The sequence below is a fragment of the Pteronotus mesoamericanus genome, unplaced genomic scaffold (genome assembly GCF_021234165.1).
Source record: "Pteronotus mesoamericanus isolate MK-2021 breed Mesoamerican mustached bat unplaced genomic scaffold, CSHL_Meso_final contig_20, whole genome shotgun sequence".
In the NCBI taxonomy this organism is placed as follows: domain Eukaryota; kingdom Metazoa; phylum Chordata; class Mammalia; order Chiroptera; family Mormoopidae; genus Pteronotus; species Pteronotus mesoamericanus.
In genome coordinates this window covers 71177237-71190790 of record NW_026555085.1, presented here as the reverse complement: position 1 = coordinate 71190790, position 13554 = coordinate 71177237, and the positions used below count along the sequence as shown (strand labels likewise).

The 13554-nt window shown below is 37.0% G+C and overlaps 1 protein-coding gene across 1 annotated transcript in view; it reads left to right on the top strand.

The window, feature by feature from the left end:
- The window catches only part of MAN1A1 (mannosidase alpha class 1A member 1), a 145637-nt gene that overhangs the window by 84946 nt on the left and 47137 nt on the right, over positions 1-13554 (top strand). The window contains exon 6 of the mRNA XM_054569885.1: positions 2785-2879. Coding sequence (XP_054425860.1) covers positions 2785-2879 — 95 coding nt within the window. The remainder of the gene's footprint in view (positions 1-2784; positions 2880-13554) is intronic.

The following is a 13554-nucleotide window of genomic DNA, read 5'->3' as shown; positions in this document are numbered from 1 at the left end:
GTGTCAGTGTCAGTGATGGACCTGGGGAGGTTTGCCTGGGCCCTTAAACGACCGATTACGTCTCGGACATGTTAAGTGCCAGAAGCCAGACAACAAGACACCCAAATTGTGATGTGAGCGCACAAGTGGAAGTACAGAACGAAGGTAAAATGGGACGTCAAATCTGGGGGTGCAGAAGCCGATGAGAACTAAAGGCTTAGCTCTTGAGAATGAATGCTTGCGGTTAAGTGTGCATGACAGGGGAGGGTGCGCACACAGAACCTGCGTAGAAAGCCCCGAAACAGCAGCTGGGTAAAAGCCAAGATAAGAACGGATTTCAAGCAGTTAAATAAGGGAAGTTCTTGGGGAAATACCATTATCATTATCACCATAAAAACTACAACTAACCTTTGAGAGTGATTGCTATGTACCCTAAGGCCTTTAAATATAATAATGCACTTATTTCTTTCCACAACCTTTAAAATAGTAAATGCTATTGCTACCCCTATTTTAAAGTGAGGAAACTTAGGTACAGAAGATTAAGCAATTTGTCCAAGATTACCCAATTTGAAGAATGTTTTTAAAGCCTGCGCCCTTAACTCACGTGCCATATGATTACAGTATCAACGATGATGTTTTAACTATATAGTTTAACTTTTATCTCATAAATCTCTTGAAAAGGAGTTAATTAATAATTTAAAAAGTTGGGTTGAAACTAGAAAATCAAGAGATGGCTGGGCAGAATTGCCTAATACCTAACAGGAGAAGAGAACTTGGAATTTTCTAGGTTAAAGGCAGAGAAAGGGAAGGAAGCATATACCTTTTGGTCTTTTTTTTTCTCCTTCTCTTTCCATACACTGTTAGTTGTTGAAACTACTAATTGTCCAACAGGAAATTGTCCACTTTAAAGAGCTATAATAATTTGCGGGGATAAAACATCATACCTGTATTTTTCAGCTCTTTCTATATACTACAAATGCCTGAAGTCCTTAGTGTATCAAAATTGAATGCAAATAAGATTTTTACATTAATACACACTACATTCTTAACTGTCATTACTAAATGAGGATGGGATTCCAAAAGAATAGGGTTTCTGAAATAGTGTCACGTTTTCTTTCCTGGATTATCTTCAGTGTGGGAACCCAAGTAGCCAGATCTGTTTGTGGGGAGACAGGTCTTAGAGCAGGAGTCGCGACTGGAACGCTTTCCCCTGGAGAAGCCACCCACGGCTGCTTTGACACTTCAATGAATGCTTTCCCATTGGCTAGGAGAGGACTGTGCTCGATTCTCTGTGCTTTTCAGGGCTTCCCCAGCTTTTCTCACATATCCCTTGTTTGAGGAAGAGGCAGCAGGAAAATGTTGGTCCCCAGCCCCCCAACTCTGTGCTCAGGCACACAATGTGGCAAGGAGAAGGGATAGGGCACTTGCGTGCTGCCATAGCTGTAGCTGCCAAAGCTCTGGCTGTCCTTCCTTCAATGAGTAAATTAACTCAGTGCTTTTCTTTGGACTGGAACTGTGGATAGAAGTCAACTAATTAATCTTCCTAAAGCACAATTTTTCTTAAGTGAATTGGCTGCTCAAAAACCTTCAATACTTTTCCATTTTAACAGAATAAAATTTTTAGCCTTACATTTATGACTCTCCACGATTTAGGCCAATGCTGTCTGGTTATGCCAGACCTTACTCAGCAGTATTCCCCTTTGTGGTCAGGCAAGCTGGCCTGCTCCATTTCTTCTGCAGGCCCTACTTGCTCCACCTGTGTTTAGACTGACGCCCCCAGGGACGCCCCCGCCCCTGCCCACCCCTCACCGCAGTCTCCAGCATCATTAGCCCCCAGTGCGTGCTGCACACGACCCCACATCCAAGGGCCGTCCCCCCCCACCCCACGGCCTTGCCAAAACTGCTGTGAATCCTGGACTGTTTCATCTCCAGCTTTCATTTTATCTGTGTTCTAGGTATTTATGTGTATATATTATCTTCTTTGCTAAATTCCAGGCAGAATCAGTACCTAATTTAACTTTGTGTCTTTCAAATCACCTACAGTTAACACTGGGGGAAGTTGAAATTGTAAATGGCTAAGAGGACATATCAATTACTTATGTAATAATGTCTTTTTATAACTTCTTTCTTTTTTGTGGGTGTTATTTTTATTTTATTATTTTATTAAATTTATTGAGGTGACAATTGGTTAATAAGATTATATAGGTTTCAAGTGTACATTTCTATGATACATGATCTGCATATCGCATTGGGTGCCCACCACCCAAAGTCAAGTCACCTTCTGTCGCCATATATTTGGTCCCCTTCACCCTTTCCAATCCCCTCCCTTGTTCCCCCGGTCCCCTTTCACTGTGCCTAGTAAATAAGCGGAGAAAATGGGACCAGACCTCCTGATTTTCAGTGCAGGACTCATCCACCAACAACAGTGGTTCTCCCTGGGCTTGTCATTGGAATCACCTGGCGTCACCTGGGATGCTCTAAAATATCCTAACATGGAAGCCCCAGACCATAGAAATTAGAATCTCAGGAGTACAACCCAGACATCAGTATTATTTAAAATTTCCCATGTGTTTCTACTGTGCAAACAAAAGTGGAATAAATACCCTGCAGCACAGTGGCCCTTGGACCACTCTTGCTTTCCCAGGTAATTCTCTTAGTTTGGGTATTCTTTTAATTTGAGAAACTGTACATATTTTTTTCATATATAAAAAGTTTTAAAGTAGAAAAGCGCTAAATGTGACATGGTAGTATAGTACATTTTCTTTTGCTTACCACAGTAGCTTACTTAACTGTTTAACTTTTCAGATATTTCGAAAGAAAGCAGTGGAACTTGGGGTAAAATTGCTACCTGCATTTCATACTCCCTCTGGAATACCTTGGGCATTGCTGAATATAAAAAGGTAAAACTCTTCATTTTTGACAAGATATTTTAAGTTGAAATAGACACTGGATGGATAATTACTTGTTTGATGTTGGCCACCTACACCATTGAGAGTGTTGGCATCTGTCCTTGTTTTGAAAGTTATTAATTGTGCAGTGTTCCAGGGGCTTGGATGGGTTCCTGTCATGGGACAGCATGACTCCCACAGAGTAATCCAAGCCAGACGTCATTTGAGAGGTTTTCACTGTCATGGTGACATTGCCTCAGTGAAACTGTCTCCATAGATTCCAAGAGCATCCCATTATCTTTAAAATTGTCATGGAAGCATTTCAGAGAGAGAACGCTTGGACGAATCAGACCCCCCGTATGCAGTGGACTGGGAGAACGGGAGGCTGTCTCCCGCTCCGTTACAGGGCGGAGGGGAACTGCTCCACTGACCCAGATCAAACCAATCTTCTTGCCCCATTTGAGTGGAGAACCCCGGTGTGACAAGTCCTTGGGAATGTGGCTGCAACAAACCCCTGGGCTGAAGACTTTCTGGTATCCTCCCAGGGAATAGTTTGAATTTTCATGGTAGTTTGAGCATTTTATTAATATATAGTGTTATGTTAAGCTTCCTTCTTAACTCTTTCTTCCCTGTAAGTAATTAATTGCATATGTGCCTCCTGGTAATGATGACAATGATGATGATAATGATGATAGCTATTTATGAAATCATAAAATATGAAGCTTTGTTATAGACACTTTACACAAATGAGGATTACCACATTGAATCCTCATAACAATCCAAAAATGTCAGTGCTACTGTTGTTATCTCCATTTTAATAAGAAGGAACTTGAGTCACAGATTAAGTCACTTGCCTGACATAATACTGTATATAAATGGTAGAGCTAGAATATGCACTCTGATGTTTACACACACTACTGGTGAATGGGCATGAATTAAACAGCTTTCTAGTTTTATAAATGTCAAGATGTACAGATGGTTTGGCAGGATTATCAGTTAAAATGGCATGCATTATTTGATTTGTATGTTATATATGGATACCTTGAAATCATCCTGTACCTGTCTGTGTGTGTGTGTGTGTGTGTGTGTGTGTGTGTGTGTGTGGTGTTTGGAGCAGGGACGGTGGTGGTGAGGTGGGGAGAGTCCACACAACTGGTTGCCCATGTTAATTGAGGTAGTTCTTTTATTTCATAATGTGGTCTCTGGGTCTGCTTTTCCTTTGAAGGGTCCTAAGGCTTTCTCTGTGATCTTGAAGACCATAGCATATGTGGCTGCAAGGTTTCGAGTTGGGAGTGGGTATGAGCTTGCCTTAGTGGCAGCATGGCTTTTGAGAGCTTTTTTGGTTTTTGTTTTTTTGACTTATGTAGACTACTTACTTTTATTACCTTCCCTATCTTCAGACTTTGTATTTACAGACAATATTCTGACCAAGAAACTACTCTATTACTCAAAATAAGATCTGGTTACAAAAACACTATGCACGTTTAACACAGTTTTTCCCTACCTATGCTCTAAGAAAAGTGATATGGGCAGAATAGTACACTGAGCTAACTGGTTATCAAGAGACCTGGTTCTAGGTATTTTATAGGTACTGTAGGTTTGTTTTTAGAGTAATTATTTCAATTCTGCAGGCTTATTTGTAAACTGGAAGTTAGGCTACTTTAATCATTATTTTGTGAAAATTTTCAGGTTCACCAGCCACTTTGAAATTCTGATGAAACATGACCATCTCCTCATTAATTGCATATTCTTGAGTACACATATTTTTATAGTTTTCAGAAGCTAACAAGTTTAAAATAGTGGAATGAATAATCACTCTGTCTACTCCAAGATTCCATGGAACTAGTTCTTATTGCTTCCTGGAAGGGACTGAAATTATGTAAAGACCTACTAAAACCAATAGAGAGACATGTGGGTCTACATCTTTACAAAAATTCAGTCAATTATTGTAAGGTTCTAATATCATTTAATTAGTTCTGGCCTCTTGAAATAAGCAAAAGAAATTGGATTATTTTAAAGCATACTTACCTTTACTTAGTGTTTATTTCTAACAGCCACGAGGATTCTTCCCTAGTTAAATCTTAGTGCACAGTGAAGATACTTTTTGGTACATAAAGTAATACTTCTAGAAACTATTAAATACTGAATCCCATTTTATCTTTCATATCTCTGCTTCTTGAAAATTCATTAACTGGGGCATTCAAGTTTTTATTAACACCTTATTTTGCATTTACAGTATTTAACATAGGTGTTATTGTATAATTTCTAAGATTATAGGAAAATTGTATATGGTGAAAAATAATGTGCCATTTCATTTTTGTATCCTCTAATGTTTTCAAGTTAAACTAGAGGAAATTAAGTGACTATTTGACAGCTGATGAAAAAACTTCTGATTTCCTCTGGGGGAAGAAAACAACATTTCATATTTATCTGCAATAATTACATTTCAGGATACACTCTTAATGTCAACCTGGATATATATACTGTTTCATCAAAATCTGCATATATTCACAGTTTGGGACAGTGCATAAGGGACAGTTGCCATGGAGCTTCTTTTCTAGTGTTTTGAAGGCTGTCACCAGCAGAAGTTTCAAAGAATAGAGGAAAAAATATGTCTGGCACAATCATACTTTCTTAATGACCTTCTTGGAACCAGGGAGTGTCTGTAGAAGGAAAGCACAAAAGGAAAAAAGTGCTTGAAGATGCTTTTTAAAACAGCCATATACTCACCGTGGACTGGCTTTGAAACGCTTGGCAATAATTAGGATCAGAGAGGCACAGAATATGTCATTTATAGTACAATCCTGCTCTTCCCTCCCAATTTTGTAAATTGTTATGGATGCTACTCTTTGCCGATACCTGTTAACAAAAATGTGAACTTCTTGGTATTATCTGTTTGCACCTTTCTGGCATTCAGGTTATTACCTAAAGATAATTGATTTCTTTACCTATTCTTTATAAAAATAAACAAATATTTATTTGAGTCCTTGCTCTGATGAAGGTTTTATGCTAGGTCCTGAGAAGATTGTTCTCTTCTTTTCACTTTATTTAAAAAGAAAACAGACATGGGCTTTTCCCTCAGGGTATTTACAGCCTGGTTGGTAAAGCACAATATATATATTTTATGTTATATTATTCACTCACTCATCTAATTGACAAATGTAAGGTAGTCTGTGCCAAAGAGAGATAATAATGTACTGGGCTGAGTTTAAAGCAGAGCAGTATTTTGAACTGGGGAGGTTTACACATTTGGAGCCAAAAAACCAATAAGCCAAATTGGATTTCTGTATTTGTGCAAACTGAGAATAGCACAGAACCTAAATAATTTACTCATATTCTACATTAGGAACTCTGTCCCAAAAGTCTGTTCAGAAAAAAGTATAATTATCGCTGCTGCTGTATCTGTAATAAATTCTTAATTCAAGAGCTGCTATATTAAGTTGTAAATTAATCGGAGTTGTGATTTAATAGCAAGTGGTAATTTGAGCACGTAGGTAGTATACACAGTACCTGATTAAGCTAATATGTTTGCTTCACCAACACAACGGTAAGGATAAAAAATGTATAACTTAAATAACACCTCTGCTAAAAGAAAATCATTCCCTTTTTAACAGATTAGATTTTGAGAGAACTCAATTTCTCTAATGTGAAAATGTCAAAATTTGATGTCTGATCTTGTTATTACTATTAGCAAGAGGCCAAGTGCATTTTTTCTTCCAACCTAAAGAAGAAGAATTACCTCTGCGGGTTGTAAAATCAAGTGTAAAAATATATATATGGAAATGATGAAATTATACACATATATATGTATAATTCAAGCCTAGATAGAGTAAACCCACTAGATTTTGAGTTTTCTAAAGTGTGTTCTTAATTTTAAATAATATAGGTACTGTTCTCATTATTCATTTCTATCACAGGGCGTACCTTCTGGGCATTCCTAATAATTATTCTGTCTTTCTTGATAAATGAGTTAGTTTTAGCTATATACTATTTTATCACTTGTTTTCTCTTTGTGGATTTTTCTGAACTGACACTTTCCTGGTGGTTATATTAGGTTAGCAGAACTGTCTACAGCCTGTGCTTTTATTGCACACATCAAGGAATATTCTGGGAGATGAATCTTCATTCTAGCTCTCATTAGTCAGTAAGGCGATGAATGAGGCAGAATTCTCTCACCTGTTTTTATTTCCTGCTGTGTAAAGTTTTATTCACTGACTACTCTAATTATCCAGTGCAAAAGCATACTATATCATTATTTACATTGCAGTTTGTATTATTATAATTAAATTGCAAATTGCTTTACTTTAACTGGAATGGGGCCTTAATTAAGAATAGTACATAACTTAATGTTTTCTAATATTGAAAGATTATCCCATGTAAAGCATGTAATATATATAGTAACAAAAGGCAATAGCACCTTTATTAGGTTTCTCAATACTTCAGTGTTGTAAAATGCTTAAATATTAAATTATAGTTGGTTAGTTCTAATAGACACAAACTCTGAAAGACAGTCTAATTAGGTAAAGTATTTAAAAATATTTTCCATATATCTCCTTGTGTTTTTACTTGACAGTTGAAATATAAATTTCTTAATAATTAAATTTGCTAACCATTTTTTAAAGTATCTGATTTCAGATTTGAAGGAGTCTAGTATGTTTCAGAATTACAGAATACAGTCCTGTACCTTCACATCATAAGAATAATGTGAAAACGATCAAGGAACAAATTTTTTGACATGAGCAGACCCAAGTTATATAGACTATTTGCCAGCATTCCAAGAGGCAAAATAGCTCTGCATGACCCTCCAAAGTGTTCCGCAGAAGCTGCGTGCCCTGAGCAGTAACCCAGAGCTGCATCATACAGTTTTATCTTTTATAAGGCGTTAAGGATCTGTTAAATTCAAAGTTCCACAAACTGGAAAAGTAAAACAGAAGTTAGTCTTACCTAGTATTTGAAGCTAAACTGTTTTATGTTTTATTTTTCTGATGGGATGTTTTATTATATTGGGTTTCCCTCTTTTATCTGTTTTAGTTTATTTGGCCACTTAAACTCTTCTGGAAACAGTAATAATCATACTTTAAGGTTTTAATGCTGGTAGTATTAAAGTTATTAATATCAGACATTAGAATATTATTGCCCTAGTTAAAGCTCCTGTTTATTAACATTGTCATTATAGCTCTTGGCCTTGGGTAATTCCTGTAACTGAGTTTGCCTTCTTATAAGTAAAACTAAAATAACAGCAAGAGTAGTTTGTGGATTTTTCCTGATGATCTCATAGGGCTTTTACAGAAACCTAATGAGTTAATATGTAGAAGAAGATGAATCGTTGCTAAGTCCTATGAAGTAAATATGAATTGGAATTATTAATTCATGATCTTGTTCTGAATTTTCATTATAAAATATTGTATATAATAAAATAACATGGCTAAAACCAACTTGGTTCTGATGCCTTTTTATGGTGATCTTCAGTTTTTAAGCCACTCAATGCTTCTAATCTATTCTCAAGCTCACATCCCATTTTCATAGGTCAGGAAGGAAGATGTTATTGGTAGAAATAGCTGGAACTAAGGAGAGGATGTCTCCACCTAGTCCATGTGGGATAGTTGTGGTTCTGTGCTCAAACATTTAGTTGTAAAATTATTTTGCAATTAATCTATAGGATCAAAACAATTTCCTCTCTAAAATTATATTTATTGTTGAATTATCTCCTCTAGAAATAAGAACTGTTTAACCATAATATTTAGGAAGAGTGTAAGGCAATAAAATGTAATGCTTTTTCCCCAAGTCCCACATGCTAGCTAGGACTTAATTAATACAGTACAACCAGCCTATGGAAAGGTATATGTATCCTTGCTACCAACATTCACATTCTATTTCCTACTTCCTTGGCTGTGCTCCTTCCATCAAGGGTCTGACTGCTGTGGTTACTTACCTTCTGTCAGTGATGCTCTACCTTCCCAGCACTTTAGATCATTGAGGCACTTTTATAAAAAATACATCGTTGCTTCCTCCCAAACCCTCATCTGTTTCAATTGTTTCAGAGTAAGGTCCTGGCACTTTTATAAGACTCCTCGGGGGACATTCTAATATTCAGGAAGGTTGAGAATCACCATTTTATGTCTAGTATTTATATTCTGAGGGTATCTTCTTTTCGTCTCTCATTTAACTTTGAAAACATTGTCCTGCCTATTGATTGTCCAATTATTGAAATATAGAATGTTAGAAAATTGGTTTAAAATGCCCCGCTTTAGTAGAACAGTGGGTCTCAAACTTAGACTACATAAGAATTGCTGGGGAGGGGAGCTTATTAAAACACTTACTGCTGGGTCCCACCCATGGAGATTTGGATGCATAGGGTTTGGGGCAAGGCCCCAGATTGGTGTTTGAAACCAGGTCCCAGCTAATGGGAGAGGCTCATGCTGCTGCTGTCCCTGATCAGACATCAAAGATTAGACTTTGAGAACTCCTATAATACAAGAAATGAGCCAGCCCTCAGAGCTGTTCGGATTCTTAAATCTCACAGCTGCTCAGGGAGGCAGCTAACACTAAACATTCTCAGAAAGGGATAGGACTGTTGTTTCTCTCATTCTTTTACTTTTTTTACCCAACATTTTCTCTTAAATCTAAGCAATACATTGCTTCTTCTATAAAGAAGCTAATTCCGGCTACCGATTACCCAAAAAGTTTACAATGTCCTTTTCCCCCTTTCTTGTTAAATCCAAGACTAGAAAGCACACTTTGTATCATTTTCACAGAAGGGGGGGAAGGGCGGGGTGGGGGGAGGGCATTTTTAATTACCGACTTTAGGATACTTTAAAAGGAGAGCCATTGTGATAAAGCCATTCTTGGAGCTTCAGGCAAACTGACTTTATTATAAGCAGCTGGTGACCTGGCCCCGCACCTGAAGGGCCAAAGAAACGCAGCAGCCCCTGTCCCCCACCGGAGAAGGAAGGAGCCTCTATTTCCTCCGGATCTTTTAATCCTCTCCCCAACCTTCAGATCACTGTGTCCATGTCAGCAGTGCAGTAGCTGGACCAAAACCTTTATTTATTGCAAGTGGACAAGAAAGATGGTGGTACTTCGTTTAAATGGCACTTGTGTACGGGCCTCTATTGAGGCTTAAGAGACAAGCAATGCTGACCCAAGGATACTTTACTTCTTATTCATGCTTTGTGAGGCAGTAGTAATTGAAGGGCCTAAGGGTGCCTGAACTGTCCCCTTTCTTCCCATTCATTCAGTCATAATTGAAGTTAATGACCAGGTAAATGGGGCTGTCTCTATCTTTTGTTAATCGCTGGATGATGGAGCAGAACCTGTCGGTCTTTGGACGCGGGCACTAGCAGAGTCCGCAGTACACCTCCGCCCCACCCTCCCCTCCCTCTCTCCAGGAATCCCGTCAGGCTCCGGCCACTTCCGCTGTGCAGCTGGTGGGGCAAGGGCAGAAAATTGATGTGTGAATGGAATAAACCAGCTGGACTTTTACTCAACCATATATTAGTTACTGAAAAAAAAGTGCTTTTCCAATACTTCCATAAGGTCCTGCATTTTAAGGCTAAATTGCAGCATATGAGTAATCAAAGTGCAAAAATTTATCAAAAGTAATATGTAGCCAACTTAGAGACAGCCTATCATTGCTTGCATCCCGTAAAAATGACTTGAGGTATGCAGGCAGTCCGGTAAGGGGCCTTCCTCACTCTTCAATTTTTGGTAGCTAGAGAGTCTTGGTACAAAAACCCATGGGACTGTATTATTAACTATAGCCACTACTTTCCCGGCAACATCCCCACTATTTAAGCAGTTAACACACCAGGAAAATTTTGCTTAAGGACAATTACAGTTATTTGAATGCTGCCAACTCAAAGCAGCTTTCATCTCAAGTGTTTCAAATGCACAGAACTAGTGTTTTACAGATTCAGCTTTGTTCACACTATTCACACAATTGGTGGCAAATCAGCCTTGGCGATTTCAAATGTATTCTGTGTACAAACCTTAGATTAGGAACAAGTCAGAACACATGATTCTTACAGAGCCTTTAGTGGCCAGCAGTGGAATAATCTCTTCAAGGAACTTGCTATCCTAGGTTTTTAATGAAACAATAATTAGTTTTCCTGTGATTGTTCTCAAGACCAGGCTCATGTTGTCAGTGTGGGGCAGACCTTTAAAATATCTAATAAATGAAGTTTAATTTAAAGATTTATGAAATTGTTTGGATAGGTACTTGAAAATCAGCTTGGTACCAAGACACTTTCTCAGCCTTTACAAGTGTTACTCATTGTAAATATTAAACTAACCGCATTGAATCTTTGAGTAGGAATTGGAAGGTCAATATAAAATATTTATACCACAACCAATAATTTTTAAAGGCCTCACAATCTCAGCAGGTGCATTAACCACTCCGTGTTTCCTGCTTATGCAGTGATGGCTGTAGTTGACCTGTTTTGAAAAATAGGATGAGCAATAATTGATTACACTGTCTTTTATTCACTGGAAAAGGAAAAATGATGGGGCAATAGTAAGAATTAATTGTAATTATTAATCTGAAAATTAATGTGCAGCTGGGCATGAGTACAGGCAGTACAATTAGGTGATTTAGCAATCATGACAAATTATCTTCATCTGTAAGGTGAACCATTGCTAGCTTTCCTTTATTTGGCTTTTAGTAACAGATGCAGTTTCAGGAAGGCTATACGAACTCTCCCGCTGCCCTTTTATCCTGAAAATGTCAATTAGAGTGTAGCTTTATTAATTAAATCTCGCTTTCCCCTTTTGTCATGTCATGCTATAGTTTTTATGGAACATTTATACAAAACAGTGATTACTAGTAATTGACCTGCATATGTTGAATAATCTTAAGATGCTACTGAGAGTTTAATGTACCTTGTAAATTGAGAGGCTTCCAATTAAGTTGAGTTCTTAACATAATCACTTTCAAAACCAATCAAGTAATAGGACATTAGTAATGCTCTTATTGACTTAATTGTGACAAATTAATAAACAGACCCAGTGCAATTACTGTAATGGCTTTATCAGTGAGCAGTTTTCCAAAATTTATGCATAAATCTATTCTACCCCCTCGAAGTACAATTAAAGTTACAGAAGTCATTTTAAGATGGACATCATTAGTAATAGTTATACATGAGTACATTGTGCAAATAGCTTGGATTTGTGTGTGCGTATGTGTTTCTTTCTTTTTAAATGTGATTACATTTCCTTCAAAGGTCTTTGAATCTACTTGCTAAGCCCTTAAACCACGTGATTTTATGAGATCTTCTATATACATTGGACAAAACTATTATGCATTCTTGTGTTTTCTCATCTCTACTTTTTTGTGCTTGTGCCCTTGGATTGATGCCGTCTCTTCTCCAAGAGCTATGGAATGTCATGTCCCAAAGAGCTATCAGCATAATGCCTTTTTATACCTAGTCGGCATTCTGCAAACAGACTTTGGAAAACAAATGAATTAAGAATTACAAATTTACTACATTGTTTTAATATCTGACAGCGCCAATTCCTGTAACTTTACTGATTGTGTTTAAGAAAATAGCAGCCAAAAGAACAGGAATATAAGTCCTGCGTCCACTACTTTAAGAATAATGTGAAAAGTTTATGTATTTCTCAAAATATATCTATGTGTTTCTAACCATGTGTTTCACCGAATATAATAGCTCTATTAAAAACAATGTTACCACATTTTTTTTCTAAAATGCCTTGGTTTTCTCTTTTTTTAAAAGTTGGATTAATAGTATCAATTTTATATGACAAAACTTAGAAATTAAAGAAATCAGGAGCCTTATACCTAGAAGAGATGATCACTGTGTAATTTGAAGATCCTGAAATCATGGTGGGCAATCCATACAATCTATGCTTAAGTTAGACCTTAACAAGGAAAAATGGACTTTCAGGTAAAGTGTGAGTGTGTGTGATACACTCTCTGTAATTCCAGCAAGCCTTTCATGTGTTCAGTTTATAACACATAGTCTTCCTCAAAAAAGGGTGGCATAGAGTCCTCAAAATAATTGTCATCATCTGGGACAACAAAGGGAGGAAAACAATGAAACTGCCCAGCTGAAGAAGGGTTATTTTTAAATTATTGGAATACCCTAAAATAAGGACTGCAAATAGAACTAAAATTGTGGCAATTTCATTAATTATGAGGTATTTAAACTTATGGTTGTTGAATTTAATAGGAAAAATTAATTTAACACTGTATAAATGCAGCACGTTTAGGCATTTATTCAAAGGCAATCACTGTAGCTAGTTGCGTGATGGAATTTGCAGCCCACAGTTATATCAGGACCATGAGGATAAGCCTGTGGCTTGAAAACTTTTTTGATCTCTTACCAGTAAATTATTTTTGAACACTTGCTCCAGAATATATAGTCTCATTTATACATTTTTCATACTTATAGCACTGTTTTAATGTCATGTTCATTTTTAAAACACTCAAAAAATGAAATTGTAAAAGGATAAGATATAGATGATGAAAAAATATTTTATTAAGAGAAGATAAATGATATTTTTAGTGAAAGCAGTATGATTTTTTTTTTAATTTTAGTTTAATGCTTGTAATACAATGAGCGATTCATAGTTCCCTTTATGTGTTGTTTTGAGATTTGGTTTTAGCTCCATCCAGGTGGAAAAAATGGAAAGCTACATTGATGAGAGAAGTGTGGTATTGACTAACCTC